Below are 24110 nucleotides of genomic sequence, written 5' to 3' on the forward strand. Positions count from 1 at the left end.
ACCTCCAATTTATTGCTTTTTAAAAGACATTTGCTTGTCTTAAGATGGCTGCTACCAACCACAGAATGTGCTTTCTACAAATTTTCACTGAACCAAAGCTAACTAATCATTGTCCTTGAATATCACACTCCCTGCACTGTGTAGACATTCTAGTTAAACACATAAGGGAGCTACAAGCAGGAGCATCCATGTTTTGGGCATAAGCCTGATGAAGGGCTTATGCCTGAAACGTCGATTCTCCTACTCCTCAGATGCTGCCTGACCTGCTGTGCTTTTCCAGCACCACACTCTCAACTCTGATTCCTGAGATGGCAGTTTTGAAATATGAGGAGGGATAAAGTCAACTGGATCTGCAATCAGTGGAGCTTAGGAGAATGGGAAAGGATATCATTGACAACATATAATATTACGGAGGCTAAACAGAGTGGATACTGAGATGATGTTTTCACTGGCAAGTAGTTCCAAAATGCAGTCTCAGGATACATGCTATGCCATTTTGGCCTGAAATGAGAAGTTTCTTCACTTAGATGATGGTGAACCTGTGGAATTCTCTAGCATAGAAAGTTTTGGAGGCCAAACACTGAATATGGTTAAGAAAGAAATAGATAGATGTCTAAAGATTAAATGTATCAAGGGTGATAGGAGAGAGCAGGTATAAGATGTTGAGATAAGCGATCAGCTATGAGCTTATTGAATGGCTTAGATGGACAGAATGGCCTGGTACTGCTTCCATTTTCTATGCTTCTAATGGCAACCTCAAGCTGGACACTTCCTGTTCTCCTATAAAGAACAAGAGTCCCTCCTTCCATTTGCTCAGGGGCTTGGGGAACTACTGAGGTTTGCCAACCCCAGTTAGACACACTTTGGGAGGCATTATTGCATCACGTAATCCCTCCGTATCTGCAGGGGTTACGTTCCAAGACCTACTGCGGAAGCCCGAAAATGCAGATAGGAGTGAACCCATTCATTTCAATGGGAAATTTACCTTCCCGGCAGCCCTCTGATCCCTGGTTCCGAAGGTTCCCTACAACATGCTTGGGCCCGGTAAACCGCAGGTAACTGAAACTGCGGAAAACAATTCCGCGGATACAGGGGTCATCCTGTACATTCCATCTTCAACTTCTTTGCCCTCATTCTCTTGGCATTGGTCATCTGATACACATATCCTCACACTACATCCCTTCTGCTCCAATTGAAAAGGAAACTAAGTCTTCATGGTGCAACTGAAAGGCCTGTTGTGGTACACTGGCAGTGTCTCTACTAGTAGGTGTAAAGGTCTAGGTTCAAGTCCTGCCTTGAAGCTGTGTCTTATTGTATCTAAACAGGTTGATTAAGTACAGTTTATATGAATAGATAACTCATATTGTTTTTGACTATTAAATCTAATGTTTTTTCACTCTGTATATTTCAACAACTATCAAAGCAAAAAGAAAGAACATGTTAATAAAACTGCTGAGATTTTTCTTCAGAGTTTGCTTGCTGGGTTGTTCAGGAGATTAACCGTATCCAGTGACCATGCTTCAGCAGCCTACACTGGTTAGTGAGAAGGAGTAGATTCCTTGTCTCTACACAGTTCAAGGATACATACAGCACCCAAATGACCTTATAGTTATTAGCTGGCTCAATCAATTGGGGCTGAAGCACCAGGAGTGAATAACATACTTAGTGAAGCTCGTTTGGGGTGGCATGGTGGTTTAGTGGTCAGCACTGCTGCCTTATAGCCCAAGGGGCCCTGGTTCAATTCCATCCTTGGGTGACCATCCATGTGGAGGTTGTTGTTCTTCCCTGTTAGGTCTCCTCCAGATGCTCTGGAGTCCATCTTCCGCAGCTACACTGGCACCACCCCCCCACCTTTTCCTCCGCAACATCGATGACTGTATCGGCACTGCCTCGTGCTCCCACGAGGAGGTTGAACAGTTCATCCACTTTATCAACACCTTCCATCCCGACCTCAAATTCACCTGGACCGTCTCAGACTCCTCCCTCCCCTTCCGAGATCTTTCTATCTCGGGCGACCGAATCAACACGGACATCTACTACAAACCGACCGACTCCCACAGCTACCTGGACTACACCTCCTCCCATCCTGCCCACTGTAAAAACGCCATCCCATATTCCCAATTCCTTCGTCTCCGCCGCATCTGCTTGCAGGAGGACCAGTTCCAAATCCGTACAACCCAGATGGCCTCCTTCTTCAAGGACCGCAATTTGCCCCTAGACGTGGTCGACGATGCCCTCCACCGCATCTCTTCCACTTCCCGCTCCTCCGCCCTTGAGCCCCGCCTCTCCAACCACCACCAGGACAGAACCCCACTGATCCTCACCTACCACCACACCAACCGCCATGTACAGCGCATCATCTGCCGTCATTTCCGCCACCTCCAAACGGACCCCACCACCAGGGATATATTTCCCTCCCCTCCCCTATCAGCATTCTGTAAAGACCACTCCCTCTGTGACTCCCTCGTCAGATCCACACACCCCACCAACCCAACCTCCACTTGGGGAGACTGGCCGCCTACTTGCGGAATGTTTCAGAGAACACCTGTGGGACACCCGGACCAACCAACCCAACCACCCTGTGGCTCAACACTTCAACTCCCCCTCCCCCTCCCACATGCAGGTCCTTGGACTCCTCCATCGCCAGACCATAGCAACACGACGGTTGGAGGAAGAGCGCCTCATCTTCCGCCTAGGAACCCTCCAACCACAAGGGATGAACTCAGATTTCTCCAGTTTCCTCATTTCCCCTCCCCCGACCTTGTCTCAGTGAAATCCCTCGAACTCAGCACCGCCTTCCTAATCTGCAATCTTCTTCCTGACCTCTCCGCCTCCACCCCACTCCGGCCTATCACCCTCACCTTGACCTCCCCCCACCTATCACATTTCCAATGTCCCTCCACCAAGTCCCTCCTCCCTACCTTTTATCTTAGCCAGCTGGACACACTTTCCTCATTCCTGAAGAAGGGCTTATGCCCGAAACGTCGATTCTCCTGTTCCTTGGATGCTGCCTGACCTGCTGCGCTTTTCCGGCAACACATTTTCAGCTCTGATCTCCAGCATCTGCAGTCCTCACTTTCTTCCTCCCACAGTCCAAGGATGTACAAGTTAGGTGGAATGGCCAAGCTGAGATATGCAGGCTAAATGGATTAGTTGTAGGAAATGTGGGGTGGGTTGCTTTTCAGAGGGTTGGTGTGGATTTAATGGCCTGCTTGCACACTGCTGGGATCCTATGAAATGAGAGAGAAAGAACAGATGTCTGAGCACATACTCAGTACTTCCTTAGCCCTTTCGAAACTTGAAGATCATTGCAACCCCTCATTGAGAATGAGGGTCTGTTAGACCAGGAGTACAGCTGTTGTAATTTTGTCCTAACCACTCCTGGGTGTTCAAACTGCCTTCAAACTTATGAGCTGAAAATTTTAGCTTGTGAAGAGGGAGGGGGTCCTGATTCTTCCCCCAGCCCCCAATAATTTTGGTAAGCCTCACATTAGAACATCCGAACTTCGAGGGCAGCGTCTGTGACAATGTTACACTGCAGAGACAGTGACAACTCAGGTTCTGTCCTGGAGTGTGTGGAGGAGAGAGGTTTTGATGCCACACACTTATGGATTGGGGCGTGGAATGAGAGGAGAAAAGCGTCTTTTTTGCAAAACGAGCAGCAGATCACATGTAGAACATTAGAAACGGTTCAGAGTGAGGTTACACAAGGAAACAAAGCTCAACTCTTCCAACCACGTGCAACGAGAGCGGGATCAGTAATGTCTCCTGTTAAAAAAAAAGGGGTGGTCCCAATGTACTATATTTATACAGGACTGAGACAAAAAGTCCAATCACAAGTTGGAAAGGCTGCAAACCGCGGAGAAGAATCTCCCTCAGGCTCCCGAGATGATCTGTGTGGAGCCCAGGGCAATGCTTTTCGATTAGATGGGACACCGGCTCGGCGCTGGAGGGGTGGACATCTTTCAGTCCCGGCTCGTCCCCGATGCTCAGGGAAGGTCTCAGCCCTCGGTCGAACGATTCAAACAGGAGCGAGTCACCGGGGGATACTGTGCTGTGCCTTTGCTTTGTGGCCGGGGGTGGGGGGGAAAGAGAGGCATCGCTGCTCAGGGAGCGACTGTCCCGCGGACCCTGACGGTGGAGGGCTGATGGCTCAAAGTCTGGGACCGACCCCCAGCCCCTCAACCCATCTCGCCCAGATCCTGTGCTGCCTGGTGCTGGCCGCCTGTGGGGAAGCAGGAGGTGAGGCGTGTCTCTTACTATATATGGATGTTGGCAACAGTGTGTGTGGAGCCCGGCCGTTAGTGCAGGCATGTTAGAGAGACAGAGACAGAGACAGAGAAAGCTGTTTTGAATCAGGAGTGGGGTGGGGAAGGGATGGCCAAATGTCTGAGACTTCTCCCCACCCCCCTCCTTCAATGTGATTGATATCAAGTCTTTCACTGTACATTCCCCTGTGGGAAGACTGAACACGGAACTCGTTAGTCACAGGCACTGACAGCTTCAGACTGCTGATACCACGAAGGGGCCTCTTAGCTACCTGGTGACCCCACAGCTACTCCAGAGGATGTGCGAGGGGGGCTGGGGAGACAATGTTTTGGGACCAGTGAACTGTACAGACGAGTGCCGAGTGACAGCGCCCCTAACTCCCCAAGTCCGTTAGCAATCACAGCTCAGAATTCACCAGAGGGCTCAGTTGGATGGAAGATCACTGTGAAATCTGGTTTGTGATATTGCTGCACACTGATGTTGCAATCTGATCTGTCTAGGGGATAACTGCCTGTGTGTATTGATGTGCATGTGCACCAGTCTGTCTGTGAAAAGAGTGTGTGTATCTTTACGAACAGGTTTTTGATTGATAGAATCCCTACAGTATGGAAGCAGGTCATTTGGTCCATTGAGTACACACTGACCCTCCGAAGAGCATCCCACCCAAACCCACCCCTAGCCCTGTAACCCTGCGGTTCCCACGGCTAATCCACCTAGCCTGCGGACGCTATGGGCAATTTAGAATGGTCAATCCATCCTAACCTGCACATCTTTACACTGTGGCAGGTAAACAGAGCACCTGGAGGGCACCCACACAGACACGGAGAGAATGTGCAAACTCCACACAGACAGCCACACGAGGCTGGAATCAAACCCAGGTCACTGATGCTGTGAGGCAGCAGTGCTAACCACTGAGCCACTGTGCCAACGTTTTAGCTTCCTTCTTTTTAACCCACAAATGCTTTAATTTGTTTTTGGAATGCAATTATTACACTTAATTGGACAAACACGGAAGAGCCAGTTGTGTAGTTTTACTGAGCAAAATGAAGATAAATATTATTACCTATTTACCACCCCAAAATAACCAAACTAGTATCAACCCCCCCCCCCCGCCACACACACACACAAATAGATAACTTTAGAAAGAAGAAATTATATACCAGACAGGAAGAATAGGCTATACAGTTTTTGTATAAGTCATAGAATCTTTGAGGTGTTCGATTTTTTTGGGATCCCATACATTAAAACTGGATTTAAGAAAAATAAGACACATTCTCAGACTATGATTAAACTGGTAAGCTCAACACTTAGTATCCTTCGAAAGTGGCAGTGATGAGCCACCTTCTCAAAACTTTGCAGTCCTTATGGTAAAAATGCTACTGTGTTGTTATTTGTTGGATTGAAGCAACAATGATAAAGGAGTGGTGTTTAAGTGTGGCTTGAAGGGGAATATAGAGGTTGTGGTAATCTCTTATCCTTTTAGATGGTGTTTGTTGCGAATTTATAAAGTTTCCTATCAAGATGTCTTAGTAAGTTATTACAGTCTATACAACGGACAGTACATGCTGCTACTGTTGTGCACTTGGTGGTGATGGAAGTCGCTAGTTGAGGTGGTTTTAAAGTTCTCAAATGCTGTAGTTGCCTCTGTACCCATCTAGACAAGTGGGGAAAAGTCGGATGCTGCCTGACCTGCTAGTAAGTTATTACAGTCTATACAACGGACAGTACATGCTGCTATTGTTGTGCACTTGGTGGTGATGGAAGTAGATGGTTGAGATGGTTTTAAAGTTCTCAAATGCTGTAGTTGCCTCTGTACCCATCTAGGCAAGTGGGGAAAAGTCGGATGCTGCCTGACCTGCTGTGCTTTTCCAGCACCACACTCTTGACTCTGATCTCCAGCACCTTCAGTCCTCACTTTCTCCAATTTGGGGAATATTCCATCGTACTTCTGACTTCTGCTTTATAAGTGAGGAAATGTCAATGCGGATTCATGAGATGAGTCATTCATTTCAAAATGTCCTACCAATATGCTCAAGCATTTATGGGTCATAAATTTGAGATTTTCATTAAAAGTGACTCCTAAAATTTTGCGGCAATCACGATGCCATTGAATGCCATTCCTAGATTTTCTGTTGTTGACAATAATCATTATCTGGCACTTATAGACAAATGTTACTTGTCATTGTATTGCTGAATGCATATATGATTTAGTGCCCTTATCCAAGTTAGGGATGCTGGCACTTTGGACTGAATCATCTTTTTGTATTGAATACCCATTGTCAATATAAAAATTCCTCCATTCTAGGACAGATCTGGCAGAGAGTAAAGTCAGTATCAGGGTTGATTTTATTTCATGGTAGAGAGAGAGAGAGAGCTGCTCGTCAAACACCCTATCACCAATCTCCAGACTTTTAAAGAAATACACATTTGGGTGGAATGTTTTGGTGTAAATCAGCAAAAGAAAAGGATTGGAGAAAAATAGTTTAAGAATTGTTTAAAAGGAGATGAAGAATCCAGTCAAAACAACTGAGCAAATATTGAGAAAAACATCTTCTTGGAATGGTATGAATTTGTCATTGTTATTGTGTTTTTTAAGAAAATTATAAATCAGGAGACAAAAGTGACAATTCATTTGTTTTTGCTTAGTTGTAAAATACTTCACATATGGGACTGCTTTGCAAGACCAATGGGTCAATTCTACGACTGTGCCAAGACAAGAGGGGGCACTGCAGTGCCATCAGTATGAAGTTAGTTTTGAACGTGGCACCTTATTGGGTCACATTCTGTAGTTGACTCATTGAGTACCTATGTCTACCCATCTTGCTCTGCATCACATTTCACATGCATGGTATCATAAAGTACTTTGCAAACACTGCCATAGATCCTGTTTAAATTGTGAGATGCTAGATTGAATGGGTGATAGTAACTCACGTTCGCAACAGCTCATTTTCCATACTCCCCTTCCCCCCATCCTCTTCTTGCCTTTCGTACTGAAATGACCTCAACGTCAGCTTCCAGTTGGTAATGTATTCAAGTAATTGTCTAAATGGAGCTTATCAGAGGTTTGCTAAATGGATGCATTCATAAATCTTTACCCTTCAGACTCTGCAAGGGCCAGCATGTGGATCAGAATGAAGGATTGAGTAGCAATTATGTGCAGTTTTTATAACAAGAAAATGTGCCTACACTGTTCCTTCATTAATTTTTTTAACAGTTAGTTCAAATCAAGCCTCCTCATTATATTGTCTTTTCCCCTGGAGATGGCACTTTGAAGCCCAATAGTCAACTCAAATAGTGGTCAAAGATTAAAACTAGTATTAATTTAAAAAAAAATACAAGTATGCATGTAGCTCATACCCATGTCCACGACAGACAGAAATTTAACTCTGTACTGCGGTGTGGAAGTATTCACTGTTATGATTACTGAGCATTTAAATGCTCCATCCGTAAGTGTGGCCTTAACATTCAGAAATAATACCCATTATGAAGGATTGAACAAATAACTTTGGTAGTACATTACTTAAACATCACTAAAAAATGCACAAAGTCCAAGCTCCTGGCCCTGCATTAATCAGGACTGGAATGCAAGAAACCAATTTTAGAATACATAGCAAGAGATACCTAGCAGAGAGGTGCAACCAGAGCTGTTAATTGTAAATCTTAGCTGTTAAAATTAGGCCAGGCAGACTGACTCTGATTGTTCAGTGTATTGCCATTGGGAATGAAACAGAGATTGCTGTCTCCATAACCTTTCTGTAATGACATGGAGAAGATGTAAATTGAATTAGTTTTTAGCCTTTCTCTTCTGTCTGTAACAGAAGTTGTGTTTTTTTTTTCAATTTTTTTTTCCCTTTCAAAATAAGCTGTGCTGTCATTCCAGAGTCACCGTTTCTGAAGTCAAAATTATAACAATAATAGTCTTTGAGGTGAAAATAAGATGATGGTTTATTTAAGCATTCAATGCAGAGGATAATTCAAAACAAATGCATACACAGGCATACAAGGAAGAAAACAAGAAAAGAAGTTAAAGAAACTAGAATTATAAATAATTTTAAAAAGTGAGCCTTAATTCACATGAATTAAAGCCAATTGAATGTTCCTACATTTGAATGTTCTGGCAGAATTCCTTTTCGTAGGAACTCAGATACTAGTGAATGGGATTACTGGTATAACTTTGCAAGTTATACAGGATATTTCCTAGAAATTAAGGTTTCAAGAGAGGTCAAGACTAGCAGAATGAGTCTGAATTTCCTTGTGAAAAGCAGGCCAAGGAAAGAATTAAAAGCTATTCAAAATTAAAAGATTCACTCACATGATTAGTATTTCCCTGGCTGAGTCTGTTCACTTGATAAAGTGGCCCCAATGTATCTTTGAAATCTTTATTGTGTATTTTTGGACATAGTAGGGGACATTAGCCCCAACTCAGGCATAATGAGTTTCAATAGTATTCTTTCAAACCAAATATGGCTGGGGTGGGGAGCTGCAACATTTGTAGCTCCTTTATGTGTTTAACTAGAATGTCTATACACTGCAGGGGCTGTGACTTTCAAGGACAGTGATTAGTTAGCTTTGGTTCAGTGGAAATTTGTAGAGAGCACATTCTGTGGTTGGTAGCAGCCATTTTAAGACAAGCAAATGTCTTTTAAAAAGCAGTAAATTGGAGATGATAGTTTTAATAAAACCATGTAAGATCTCCCTTCATCCTTTCTTATTATAAAAGGCATAATGTATGGATATATTTCCATGTACAAAAAAACAAGATTCCGTGTGTGAATTTATTTACCTGAAACATCGACTCTATTGCTGCCCCATCTGCTGTGCTTTTTCCAGTGCCACGCTTTTCGACTCTGTCACTTCTAGTATGCAAATATTAAGCACACTTACTGATAATCTTAAATTGGTGTCTACTTAAATTCTTAGCACAGTCAGGAGAGTTTAGGAAAAGTCTAATAATAGAATCGTGACTATATTGGATATAGTGTTCTGACGTTTTTAAGCAAAGTTGGCACATTGTTGACAAAAGGGCATGTTTTATAAAGTTGTTGGGATGTACGGCTTAGATTCCTGGAACCATGTTAACACTGACACTCAATTGAAGCCAGCATTCTTGAAGAGCTACTTTGCACTAAGTACCCAAATTCAATTCTCTACTGACAGGGCCCTGCCATCAATTGCTTTGCTTCCAGCTCAAATGAGTAACACACATTGAGTTTCAATGCTGTGACTCTTTTCCCAAGAAATGAAAATCCAATTTATTACCTGCTAGAAATTCTAAAGCTTTATGAAAGGGCTATATAGGTTTGACACCAGCAACAGCTTGTGTTTATCAAGAATCTTTTAGAATAATGAAATAGTGTGAGGAAATTCACAGAAACATTACAAAACGAAGTATTGAGCCATGTTGTGAGATATTAGGTCAGATGACTAAAAGCTTAATCCAAGTGGAACATGTTAAGAATTGCCTAAAAGGATGAAAGTGGAGCAGAGATGGATGGAGAAGATTTCAGAGCTCAGAATCCAGGCCAACAATAGTGGAACAATTATATTGGGGATACACAGGAAGAAAGACTAGAGTGTAAGAGGAGTGCAGAATACTTGGATATCTCGGAGAGGCTTGACTCTGGGGGAAATTACTGAGGGAAGGACTGTGGAGGGATTTGATAACAGGGATGAGAATTTTACAATCAAGGCATTGCTTGACCATGAACTGTTGTAGATCACTGAGCACGTGTGTGACAGGTGAGCAGGGCTTGTAGACAGTTAAGACAAGGGCACTGTTCTGGATCACCTCAAGTGTACAGACGGTGGAATGTGGAGCCCCAATTAGGACTGCACTGGAATAGTCTAGTTTGGCGGTAACAATAAACTGAGCTGAGTTGGGACAAAGTTACAGAGATGGAATTAAGTGGCCCTGGTAGTGGCGCAACTGGTGAATGGTGGAAGGATTTTTTAACCCTCCCCCTGCACACTAGTACCCTTTATTGATGTAAAACCATTGGCCCCATGATAACTCCCCACCTTGCCTAAGTGGCTATTTAGTATGTGTTAGCTGACCTAGTATCAGCAGATTTTCAACTCTGAAGAAAATCACAACTGAGACTCAACTTGTCCTCATGGGTTATTCACCTTTGAGCTACTGGATCACCGGATTATGACCGAGAAGCCTGGAGAATGTTGCTTTCCTTCTATTTTATCCAAAGCAACAGATGCCAATTGTTCAAGTCTGGGAGTACCTGGTTTAAAATGAATTAGAACAGAATAAGAATTACACCTGAGGATTTTTAGAATTTAGACAAAAAGAAGTTACTAAGTGTGATCTAGGTTAATGCTATCTGGAGGGCAGCCCTAGAGATCGATACTGGTGAAAAGTTGCATAAAAATTAATTGGATTGCATTTGCATTAATGACACTCAAGTATAATGTCCCTAATGCAAAGTTGAGGCATCCCGTTTCAATTAAAGGTTAATAAATCTGTGTGAAATGAAGACCTAGTACCATTAGGGATATCAATGAATCTTGCCTGAGTGTGTGTGTTTGCGCTGTCACAGAGTCAAATGATTGTCATTGTTTCCCAACCCTTTGTAGGTTAGATTTAATAGGAATTAATAGAGGTCAAATAAATGGTTTTTCATTCCATAGACATATATTTAGTTATCTGCCTAGATAAACCTGATGACGAAAGTTATCAACCCTCCCCAATAATGAACCCTGCTTCTCCTCACATACCCTTGCCACCTGAAACAATAAGAAACAAAGAATTGTATTTTGTATTGTGCATTTCAGTGTTCCAGTGTGCTTTACATCTGGTGAAGTGTATTCTCCCCTGTAACAGGAAATGCAGCAGGATTCCAAGAACGAGAATTACTGGAAAACCTGATTGTTTCGAATCAAAACACAATAGATTAGATTAGATTAGATTACAGTGTGGAAACAGGCCCTTCGGCCCAACAAGTCCACACCGACCCGCCGAAGCGAAACCCACCCATACCCCTACATTTACCCCTTACCTAACACTATGGGCAATTTAGTATGGCCAATTCACCTGACCCTGCACATCTTTGGACTGTGGGAGGAAACCGGAGCACCCGGAGGAAACTCACGCAGACACGGGGAGAATGTGCAAACTCCACACAGTCAGTCGCCTGAGGCGGGAATTGAACCCGGGTCTCTGGCGCTGTGAGGCAGCAGTGCTAACCACTGTGCCACCATGCCGCCCACTGCCACCATGCAATACTGGGCACATGCATTGCATTGGTAAGGTCCCTGCCTCTGTGCTAGGTGATCTAAGTCCCACCTACTCCTACTCATCAGGCAAGATGGCGGCAGAGAAAGCTGTGCCAGCTGGAGCTCCTCTGCTCCTTATTTTTTTCTTTTTCTCTCTTTTTTTCCCTTTCTGTGTTTTTTAAAATCAGCTAATGACTTGGACTTAGCTGGAGGGAAGTGGAGGTGCTGGTGAGCCCCAGAGGCGAATCCCGGAGCAGAGGCCGGCAAGGGGGAGAGAGTCCGGAGCAGAGGCTGGTGTGGGGAAGAGAGTCCTGGAGCAGAGGCCAGTGTGGGGAAGAGAGTCCTGGATCAGAGGCAGGTGTGGGGAAGAGAGTCCTGGAGCAGAGGCAGGTGTGGGGAAGAGAGTCCCGGAGCAGAGGCAGGCGTGGGGAAGAGAGTCCCGGAGCAGAGGCCGGTGTGGGGAAGAGAGTCCCAGAGCGGAGACCGGTGTGGGGAAGAGAGTCCCGGAGCAGAGGCTGGTGTGGGGAAGAGAGTCACGGAACAGAGGCTGGCATAGGGAAGAGAGTCCCAGAGCGGAGGCCAATGTTGGAAAGTGAGTCCTGGAGCGGAGGCCGGTGTGGGGAAGCAAGTCACGGAGCAGAGGCTGGTGTGGGTAGGTAAGGCCCAGAGCACAGGGGAGTTTGGGGAAGCGAGTCCTGGAGCAGAGGCCGGTGTGGGAAAGTAAATCCGGAGCGAAGGCCGGTGTGAGGGAGCAAGTCACGGAGCAGAGGCTGGTGTGGGGAAGTGGTCCCAGAGTGCAGGGGGGTTTGGGAAAGCAGTCACAGAGCAGAGGCTGGAGTGGGGAGCCGAGTCCCGGAGCGAAGGCTGGAGCAGACAGTGAGTCCTGGAGCGGAGGCTGGTATGGGGAAGCGAGCCCTGGAGCAGAGGGGCGTTTGGGGAAGCAGTCATGGAGCAGAGACCGATGCAGGGAAGAGAGTCTTAGAGCAGAGGCCAGTGTGGGGAAGAGAGTCCCAGAGCGGAGGCCAGTGTGGGGAAGAGAGTCCCAGAGCGGAGGCCGGTGTGGGGAAGAGAGTCCCAGAGCGGAGGCCGGTGTGGGGACGAGAGTCCCAGAGCGGAGGCCGATGTGGGGACGAGAGTCCCAGAGCGGAGGCCGGTGTGGGGAAGAGAGTCCCAGAGCGGAGGCCGGTGTGGGGAAGAGAGTGCCAGAAAAAAGATACTTTGGAGCAGATGAGAGCCGGTGCAGAGTGGACTGGAGGCTTGGAGCGGAGTGGGAATGGTTGTTGGACTAGGGTCTGGCTTGAGCAGTCAGAACACGTGTGGAAGCCCCTGTGCTGAGTTACTGCAATGCAATGTTCATCTGTAATCTGTCCATCTGACTGTAATGTCTATCCTATTAAGTATGTCTTATTTCTAACTTAAACTACCAATCAAAGTAAAGTAATGCAACTACCTTTTTTATTCCTTTTTTTTGTATCTAAGATTTCTATCTAGGTACTTATACCTCACATGGCACTAGAAGAGGCGACATTGTCAAAATCTTCACTGTACTCCTATACTTCTGTACTTGAGTGCACATGACAATAAAGGATATTCTCTAGAGGTGTGTAATAATATGTCTGAATAAGATGATTTTAGGTTAAGGAGATAACATAAAATACTGACTAGATGTTGGGTCAATGAGTCTGTTTCTGTGCTGGCAAATATCTTGAAATACAATGCTGCACTTATGTACTTCCTGGATTGCTGCAATCATGGAACCTCCATAATGGAACACTCTCAGCTCGCATCAACCTTACTGTGAATTTGAAAAAAAGCCACATCACATGTCAGAACATTTATGTCTGTACTTAAAGGTGGGCCTGAGTCTGAACCAGGTATCTCCAGAACCCAGAAACCAGAACCGTTCTGTGGAAGGGTCACTGCACCCAAAATATTAACTCTGATTTTCTTTGAAAGATGTTGAGTTTTTCCAGCATACCTGTTTTTGCTTCTGATTCCTAGCAACATGATTGGTAATTCCCTGGCTGAGTCAGTTCGCTTGATAAAGTGGCTTCAATGTATCTCAGTAAAAAAAAATGGTGTGTTTTTGGACATAATAGGGGACATTAGTCCCATCTCAGGCATAATGAGTTTCAATGGTATTCTTTCAGTTTTTATTTCCAGAACCCAGTTGTTTCTTAATCCATTTTAGATAGAATATGCAGAGTGATTCCTCTAAGCAGAACAAACCACATATAGTTCAGTGGTAAGGAAGTTTGTCGTTGATGTAATTTAAGGTCAAAAGTGTTTGCAACAAAAGATTCATACTACAGGCATCATGGTTGCTGTGACACACATAGACATGCATGAATGCATACATACGCACATACACACACGCGCACGCACACACACACACATGAAACAGTTTAATTTTAATGTTCAAGCGAATTCTACTTTGGGTAACGACCTGCCCCAGATGTTTGAATGTGGTCTATCCCATTTTGAACAGTCATAATTGATTAAGTCACAGTATTATCTTACAGCTGCAGATAATATTACACCCTAAGCATGAGAAGATCAGTGCATATTCGTGGGAGATATTTTCCTTGGAATCTTGGTTGAGACTAAGCTGCGGCTTAGCTCTGTCGTTGATATTCTTTTAAATCTGTAAAAGAGCCCTGATTTTAATGTACTCAGAATATACTCTGTGTTGGGAATTTCACTGTCCACCACCAAGAATGGCTCAGCAGTGCAAATCTTGAGCAAGCTGATTGAGTCCTAAAGGCCACAGCTTCTAGACTGGGACTCCGGAAGGTGGTGAGGGCGATAACAAGACACCCATCATAAATGATCTGCCAGCTGCAGAACGTAATGATAACTTCAGGTTTTATCTCAGGACTGTGACTTGAAAGAAGTTCTGGGATTTACATAATAATCAGTCGAAACTTGCATCCATATTCTGAGTAATTAAAGACTTTACAGCAATCTAGGTTTGTTCAAAACATTGCATCAGTTGTATGACTCTTCGATCTTTTACTATAAATTCTGTGCCCTATGATCCTGCCTGATGAAAGAGCAGCGCTCTGAAAGCTAGTGCTTCCAAATAAACCTGTTGGACTATAACCTGTCATATAACTTTATGACAATATCAGTAAGAGTGACCATCTCACAGTGCTTGTGGAGATAAAGTCCCATCTTCACACCGAGAATATCCTTCATTGTGTTTTGTGGCACCATCATCATACTAAATGAGACTAACTTTGAATAGCTCAAGCAGCTCAAGTCTTGGAATTTATGAGATGCTGTGGGCCATCAGCAGCAGCTGAATCAGACTCTAATACAATCTGCAACCTCATAGTCTGGCACATCCCCCACTCTACCATTACCATCAAGCCAGGAGATCAACCCTGGTTCAATGGAAAGTGCAGGAGGGAATGTCAGGAGAAGCGCCAGACATATCGAAAAATGAGCCACTCTGCCAAAGCTATAAAACAGAACTACTCTTGCACCAAATCGCATACGCAGCAAGTATAGATAGAGTTAAGTGACATGACCACAAAACAACATGACCCTCTCTCACCACTTCGACCGGGACAACGCATTCATTCTAGGACAAACCATGCAGAGACACACATGAGAATTCCTAGAAACATGGCATTCCAACCTGAACTCTGTCAACAAACACATCAAGTTAGACACCATCTACCATCCCTTGAGCAAAAGAACAGGAAATGATGTCACCACAGGAAATGATGTCACCACAGGAAATAACATCAACACCCCAAAGAAACCTAAACATATAAATAGAAAGCAGGAATTATCAACAGTGCTTCGCCCGGAGGCCCACTGAAGATGTTGCCTACTAGGGTGATGAACGTCTGGAAATGAACTTTCAGTGAGCAAACCTACATCCAGAACCTTAACTTGAGCTACAAATCTTGTCAAACCTTGCTAAGAGCTAAATGAGCCTGCAAGCAATGGATCAGTTCTAAGCTCTGCAGTCCTGCCCCATCCAATGTGAATAGTGGTGGATAATTAAATAACTCACTGGAGGAAGAAGCTCCACAAATATCCTCATCCTTAACAATGGGAGAGCCCAAAGCATCACTGAGAAAGATAAGGCTGAGGCATTTGTAACAATCTTCAACTAGAAGTGCCAAGTGGATGACCCATCTCAGCCTATTCAGGAGGTCCCCAGCATTACAGATACCAGTTTTCATGGAATCCAATTCACTCTACATGATATCAATGGTAGGAGGCAGTGGCAACAGTCCCTGACAACAATCCAGTAACAGTAATAAAAACTTGTGCTCCAGAACATGCCACTCCCCTGGCCAAGCTGTTCCAATGTAGATATAACACTAGCATCTACCCAACAATGTGGAACATTGGCCATGTATGTCCTTTGCTCACAAAGTAGGACAATCAATCACTGCCTTATCAATCCACTAGGACAAAGTGCTCCTCAGATGTTGTCTGACCTGCTGTGTTTTTCTAGCACCACACTCTCGACTCTTATCAATCCACTGCCAATCATCAGGAAAATGATGGAAGGGGTCATCAAATTCAAGCAGTACTTGCTTAAAACCTGCTCACCAATGATCAGTTTGGGTTCCACCAGGGCCAATCAGCTTCTGACCTCATTACAGCCTTGGTTCCAACATGACCTGACTTCCAAAAATGCGGGAAAACTGACTTTCCCTGACTTCAAGGCTGCATTTGACTGAATGTGGCATCAATGAGCCAGGGCAAAACTGGAATCGGGGAAAATTTCTTTGGTTGGAACATTGGAAGATGGTGTGATTGCTGGAGGTCCATCATCTGTTTTCTCTGGGATATCTCTGCAGGGTAGTGTCCATTGGCCCAACCATCTTCAGCTGCTTCATCAATGACTTTCCCTCCAACTTTGGTCAGAAGTGGGAATGTTCACTGATGATCACACAATGGAAAACCATTTGTGAAGCCTAGTCCATCTATAAAATCTGGAAGATATCCAGGTTTGGGCTGACAAGTTGCAAGTTACATTCACGCTACACAAGTGCCAGGCAATGACCAACTGCAACCAAAGAATCTAACCGTGGCCTCTTGACATTCAATGGTATTACCATCATTGAACCCCACACTATCAACATTCCTGGGGGCTACCTCATGAAACTAAACTGAACAAGCGATGCAAGTACTGCAGCTACAGGCGCAGGTCAGCAGTTAGGAATCCATCAGTGAGTAAGTCACTTTCTGATCACCATTCCCTCTAATTTTCCTACCAGCTATGCAACCATGATTGGTCTTCTGAAACTGGAAGACAATGCCACAGTCAGCACTGCCGCTGAGTTTAAAGGAATGGTAATACAAACAGCAGTTGCTGAAAGAGCTCAGCAGGTTTGGCAGCATCTGTGAAGTTGACGTTTCGTTAACGTTTCGGGTCCGGTGACCCTTCCTCACCACCTCTGATTTTTAATTGCTGCACCTCAGGTGGCTGTGCCTACAGATATCTAGGCCCCAAGCTCAGGAATACTGCCTCCTCACCCCATTCCCCCATCCACTCTATACTTCTCCACCTTTAGGGTGGTGCGGTTGCTCAGTGGTTAGCTCTGCAGCCTCACAGTGCCAGGGACCCAGGTTTGATTCCAGCCTTGGGAAACTGTGTGTGTGGAGTTTGCACATTCTTATAAATGTGCAAAAGATTCTTGAACCCACATATGCCCCTGTCAACCTCTATTCCTTGGTTCTCGCCTACGTGTGCCCACGTTCCCTGACGGTTGTTAAGTGGAGGGTGTACCTGCACTCCTTATCAATTAAAGGCAGGGTTAAGAAACAGGAATAGGAGTAGACTCTTCAGCCCCTTGGGACTGCTCTGCTATTCAGTAGGATCATGGTTGATCTGAAACGTGAACCAATAATCCCATGTCTGGAATCTGGATGGCATCGAAGTGTTAACCTCACCTCTCGGGAAAGGCACCTGTTTGGTTGTTTAACTAGACATATGGAAGTAGAAAAAGCCCATAAGCAGACTTGGGAAGCACTGAGAGAGCCCCCCCCCCGCCTTTAGTTGATAAGTTGATATGGAAGAAGTTAGAGGACTGGCATTGAACAGTCCTAATCCTAGGCTGGGTCAAAGTGGCCATCAGCAGGTCCAATACAAAAAAGAATCGGCAGATACTGGCATCCAAGGTAGACAAGTAGGAGGCTGGAAGAACTCAGCAGGCCAGGCAGCATCAGGAGGTGGAGAAATCAACATTTCGGGTGTAACCCTTCTTCAGGACTCGGCTTGCTGTGTTCTTCCAGCTTCCTGCTTGTCTACATTAGCAGGTCCAGGCAGAGGATAGTCGAGAGGATTGTGACACCCTTTTCATCTGCTCCCTTTCTGCAGTGTCATCGGTGCTCAGGTGTCCATTGAGAGGGAGCTCATGTTGTACACTGGCATGATAGAGGCCTTTAGAGACAGGTAGGCACTGGGGGAGCTGAGACAATGTTGTTTTGATAACTTTCCATTGCAGTTCTCTAAATTTCCATTGGCCATTTGATTTTTGCTTTTGCTGCAGAGCCCCACTATGCAAAGTGTTATTTTAAGAGAGGAAGCTAGCCCTGCATGGTCGTGTGCAAAAGGGAGTAGGTAGTGTCCCGACCTCTGGGACTGTGTTCAAGTCCCACCTGCCTCAGAGATTTCACAATAACCAGAGTACTCTACCACAGAAAGTGTTGAAGGTTTACTTAAATGAGCAGACTGATTTAAATGAGTTTTATTTCATCATCCAGAAAATGAAATCCTTTCCAGTCAGAATGGCTCAGGCTAGAAATTGAATTGCTAATGATTGGCAACAATTATTAACTAATTAGTTAATTAATTAATCCTTGTCCGCTCTCTTATTGCTGGGCATGTAATGCCTCTGCAGGAACAACACACTGGGGAATAAAATAACAATGAATTAAATTTTCATCTGCTCTTCTGTACTGTAGCTTTGCTTTCTTTGTGACTCATCCCGTCCTGCATTTAAGAGAGGAAATGACAGTTTCGTTTTTCCAAGAATTACATCTCTATGACTTCATGACTGATCTTTATCTGTTATCAAGCTACTTCTAATAAGACAAAACTGTTTATTCGACATGATAGTGTCAGATAAGTAATGCCATTGGTTCCATTTTGGCTCAACTGCTCAGAATGGCTTTGTCTGCCACCCCTCTTGTTTGCTTCTTAAATGATTTGTCTTTGTTTCTCTTTACTCTTATTCAAGTTAATTCTTAAATATTTGAACATCATCTCCCGGATATGTGCATTACCTTATTTTTCCTTTGCATGTCTGTATTAAATGTCATCTCCATTGTTCTGTCTGCTGAAATAGAAACATAGGGATTGCTGAAGAAATAAAAAGACCCAAATTCACCTTCTTTATCCTTCTAGTGTTCGGGCAAGCATGTACTGATAAAGTAATAACGGACTTATTGGCTAATCACAGCAGACAATCTCTTCAATTAGATATAGACATGAACAAATAACAAAGAAACAAAGAACAAAGAGCAGTACTGCACAGGAACAGGCCCTTCGGCCCTCCAAGACTGCGCCAACATATGATACCTTTCTATAGTAGAAACCTTTTGCCTCAATGTGGCCCATATCCCTCTATTTTCTGCCTATTCATGTATCTGTCAAGTAGCCTCTTAAACATTGCTATTGTGTCTTCATCCACCACCTCTTTTGGCAGCATCTTCCAGGCGCTTACTGCTCTCGGTGTAAAAAACTTGCCTCTCACATCGCCTTTAAACTTTCCCCCTTTAACCTTAAACCTATATCCCTTTGTACTTGACATATCTACCTGGGAGTAAAAGGTATGGCGCTGGAAAAGCACTTTCAGGCAGCATCAGAGGAACAGGAGAGTTGGTGTTTTGAGCACAAGCTCCTGATGAAGGGCTTATGCTCGAAGTATTGACTCTCCTGCTCCTCAGATGCTGCCTGACCTGCTGTGCTTTTCCAGCACCATACTTTTTACTCTGATCTCCAACATCTGCAGTCCTCATTTTCACCATATGTACTCGGAAGAAAGATTCCGACTATCCATTCTGTCCATGACTCTCAAAATTTTGTAAACTTCTATCAGGTCACCCCTAAGTCTTTGATATTCAAGTGAGAACAAACCAAGTTTATTAATCTGTCCTCATGGAGCATACCCCTCCAAACCAGGCAACATCCTGGACATTTACCAAAGACTCCACATCCTTCTGGTAATGTGGTGACTAGAGTTGAATGCAATGTTCCAAATGTGGCCTAACTAAAGTTCTATACAGCTAAAACATGACTTGCCAACTTTTACGCTCTGCCCCGACTGATGAAGACAATCAGAGTCGAGAGTGTGGTGCTGGAAATGCGCAGCCGGTCAGACAGCATCTGAGGAGCAGGAGAATCAATGTTTCTGGCAAGAGCCCTTCATCAGGAATGATGTCTTCATCATCCTGATGAAGATAATCATGCCATGCATCCTCTTGACCTTCTTGAGGAAAAGAAATCCCCAATGCTGGAGAAAGTTTTGGGAGTCATAAGTCCAAATTCAACCCTTTTTCCTCCCAGTCCTGTTGCATTTTATGAAGGGGTCCATAATTTTAAAAATCAAAGAACTGTGGATGCTGGAAATCAGAAACATAAACAGAAATTGCTGGGAGAACTCAGCAGGTCCGTAGAGAGAAAGCAGAGTTAGTGTTTCGGGTCCATTGACCCAGAACTGTCACTGCAGGCTGTGAGCTCTAGTTCTACAGTTCTGGACAAAATAACATGGATTGTCAATACGGACATTATCCAGTCCCTGTAGAATCCTCAAAATAGCAATCATATCAGCTTTTCACCTTCTCTCTCTCTGCACGTCTAACTTGCATACCTTGCTGAAATGGAATGTGTTGCCTGATTGTCTGCTGGAGTAAACTTTCACAATGGACTGAATTATCTACACCAATTCTGCGACCATTCTATGATTTTATGAACTCATTCCATAATTTTTGATCTGCTCGCTTGATTGCACTAGCAATCTCAAAACATCCCGTGAAACTACTTTGAAGCAGAACAGTGGAGTACTCTCTTGGGTCCCCTCTAACCTAACTCAAGCAACATCTCTGGCAAAGACAGCCTGGAAAAAGGCAAACTCTTGAAAATGAGCCATTGGCTAATGGGGGCATGAAGCATAATGAATGCCAAAGTTCATGATCTAAAGTTGTTGAGCACAAAGTTGAGTCCAGAAAGCTACAAAGTGCCCAACCAGAAAATGAGGTGCTCTTTCTTCACTTTACATTGGGCTTCACCTGAGCACTACATGGGGAGGCGATGGCCTAGTCTTATTATTCGTTGGACTGTTAATCCAGAGATGTAAATAGTGTTGTGGGGACCTGGTTTTGAATCCTGCCCAGCAGATGATGGAATTTGAATTCTGGATTCTGGAAAATCTGGGATCAAGAGTCTAATAATGACTATGAAAACATTGCTGGAAAAACCCATATAGTTGATTAACTTCACTTGGGGAAGAAAACTACCATCCTTACCTGATCTGGCCTAACTGTGCCTCCAGACCCCCAGCAATGTGGTTGACTCTTAGACTGCCCTCTGGGCAATGAATACTGGTCAGTGACGAGTGATGATGAATGAGTAAAACAAAAACTACAGCTGAACAAGGACATGTGAGCATGATAGTTTCAATCGAGCTGACCTATATTCTACTGTTAACATCTACTGTCTTTTCTACAACCTGGGATGCCTGTTATCTCTAATCTCCTTCACCCTCTAACCCTTCCCTCAGGTAAAGTTGTTCCTCCACACCTTTCTCTCCATCACTTTACTAGATTCTGGGTAATCCAAGATGGAGGACAGGAAAAATTTCTGACTGTAACAGCTTCTCCTTTTTGAGGTATTTTAGGTGTTGGAGGTGATTTCCTTGGATTCCAGGAGCAGCAATTACTGTTATATATGCTGTTGCATTGTTTTGGAACTTTGGAGAGAAAAAAAAAGTCAAAACAACAGCACTTTTAAAAGGGAGAACAGATACAGGAAGCACGAGTGAGGTCAGTGCAGGAGAGAGAGAGAGACAGAGACAGAAAGAAACCCACTTTGCTAACTGACAGAGTTAGTAGTTACTGTCTTAGCTGGACATCAGAGTGCGTCTGGGAAAATTTAAAAATAGTGAACTTCACAACTGATTTTGGAGGATGGAATGAGCTGCCAGAGGAAGTGGTGGAGGCTAGTACAATTGCAACATTTAAATGAATGGGTATATGAATAGGGAGGGTTTAGAGGGATATGGGCCAGGTGGGACTAGATTGAGTTGGGATATTTGGTCGGAATGGATGAGTTGGACTGTAGGGTCTGTTTCTGTGCTTATACATCTCTATGACTCTATGACTGTGTCTCTCATAAATTCCAACGAAGAATTGTCCTGGATTCAAATTGTAAACTCTGCTTTTCTCGCTCTCTCTTCACAGATGCAGCCAGACCTGCTAAGGTTCCCTCACCCTTTCTGTCTTTATGAATGTATTTCTTCACTGTTTCTTTGGCTAACCTGTTTCCAATCTACTGGCTTGCCCAGTATCTCTCAAAATTATTAATTCCTCTGCTGACTTTCAACAGTGGGACAAATGCACTTGGAGATTTATGTATTTATTTTGAGCAGTTCTGTGACTGACACTTCATTACCGTTAAAATCAGGATTATATTTGGGCTAATCCAGTCTGGGAAGTTCCTCTTCAACAGATATTCCTTTTGAATGCCTGGAGAGTGGAACTATTCAGAGTATTCAGAGCTTTGACAAAGAGTCAGTTAGACTCGAAACGGCAGCTCTTTTCTCTCCTTACAGATGCTACCAGACCTGCTGAGATTTTCCAGCATTTTCTCTTTTGGTTTCCGATTCCAGCTTTTATCAGAATATTTGATGTTGTACTCAAATCTGTTTCAGGACAATTTTTATTGATCTCGCCTCTTCGTCTTTCACCTTATTATTGAATGCCTGAAAGCATTTTCCTCTGTTCAATGCCTTCGTTTTTGTGGTAATGCTTTTTCTCTAAAGTCTGTATATACTCTTTTGATTATGCTTTTACTTCTGGGTGTACTTGTGTTTATTCCAGTAACCAGCAACTCTTTTGTGTCCTCTCTGTAGAATTAGTTAGGCTTTATTTTTCTTTATATTACTTTGAAATTGGTTGATAATGTCGTTTGTTCATTCTGAAATCAAACAAAGAACTGCAGATGCTGGAAGACTGAAACAATAACATAAACTGCTGGAGAAATGCAGCAGGTCTGGCAGCGTTTGTGGAGAGAAAGCTGTTTTTAATGTTTCATGTCTGGAGGCATTTCTGTTTTTGTTCAATTCTTAATTATGTATTTAGTCTGTAAGGTGAACACTATTCCTTTCCTACTTGCTATTTTGAAATATTTAATATCAACATCCTGGGGGTAAATATTGACCAGAATTGAACTGGATCTGCTGTACAAATACTGTGGCTACAAGAGTAGGCCAGAGGCTAAGAATACTTCAGCCATTAACTCACCTCCTATTTCCCCAAAGCCTGTCCACTATCTACAAGGCATGAATCAGGAAACAGTGGCAGCATAATTACACAACAGCTACAAAGCCCTGCTGCTTTTGACAAGTAGCCAACGTGGCTGACACTATTTCACACATGCAACCCCATTTTCTCACCCAAACCACTGTTTAACTATCAAGTCACACAGTTTACCTGCCTCCAGTACTGTCATTGTGCCCAACTCTACACATTCCTCAATCTTGACTGTCCACCACCAACCCCATCCCCACACCACTCATTGCCCCTACAGGTCCCTTCGCACGCATCTCACTAATCAATGCTCAGACAGCCAGGATTGGTTTCCAGACCGCTGACTGATGTCAATGTAGAGACCCTAGACATGAATGATCAGACCAATGTGTTTGCAGCCTCCTGATGGACGATACACAATTCCCTGACTGCTCTACATTCCCACTTCTCTGACTGAGACCAGACCTAGTAGATGAATGACTGTGGGCAGTGAGTGAAGGGTGCCTGTGACTGATAATACCCACCCCGATTGACAGCAGCCCTCCCTTGACTGGACTGGAGAGGAGACCCATTCACATTCTGACTTGGCCATTTGGTTGAATGAACATGTGGCGTGTTTACTTCAGAGACAGCTGGCACATGCTGCAGATGTTAGACTGACGTCTCGGTGTGATGTTCACCAATGTGTCCCCCAAATCCGGGCAGATTCCCACTGATAGGTAGCCTGTATCTGTATATGTGCAAAAAAGCATGTCCGTATGGAAATGCTGATAGCCTTTAGGCTCCAATTGACCTGGGAAGTATTACCAAACAAAGACACTTCGGGATGCAGGTGCATAGTGTCTTGAAAGTGGAGTCGCAGGGAGACAGGGTGGTGAAGAAGGCATTTGGCACACTTGCCTTCATTGGTTAGAACACTGAGTATATGAGTTGGGATGTCATATTACAGGACATTGGTGAGGCTACTTTTAGAATACTGCAACTCAGGTCGCTCTTTTATAAGAGGATGTTGTTAAACTTGAAAAGGTGCAGAAAACATTTACAAGGATGTTGCTGGGACTGGAGGGTTTGAGTTAATGACAGAAGCTGTATAGGCTGGGGCATTTTTTCTCTGGAGG

The 24110-nt window shown here is 44.1% G+C and overlaps 1 protein-coding gene across 2 annotated transcripts in view; it reads left to right on the forward strand.

The window, feature by feature from the left end:
• The first annotated feature begins 3614 nt into the window (after window positions 1-3614).
• Window positions 3615-24110, forward strand: part of adam19b (ADAM metallopeptidase domain 19b) — a 169670-nt gene continuing 149174 nt past the window's right edge. The window contains exon 1 of one of the 2 annotated variants that reach the window (XM_043703985.1): window positions 3615-4242. In XM_043703985.1, coding sequence (XP_043559920.1) covers window positions 3762-4242 — 481 coding nt within the window. In that variant the 5' untranslated portion in view covers window positions 3615-3761. The remainder of the gene's footprint in view (window positions 4243-24110) is intronic. The other variant, XM_043703984.1, reaches the window with a different exon arrangement.

This window comes from Chiloscyllium plagiosum, chromosome 14, assembly GCF_004010195.1.
Source record: "Chiloscyllium plagiosum isolate BGI_BamShark_2017 chromosome 14, ASM401019v2, whole genome shotgun sequence".
In the NCBI taxonomy this organism is placed as follows: Eukaryota; Metazoa; Chordata; class Chondrichthyes; order Orectolobiformes; family Hemiscylliidae; genus Chiloscyllium; species Chiloscyllium plagiosum.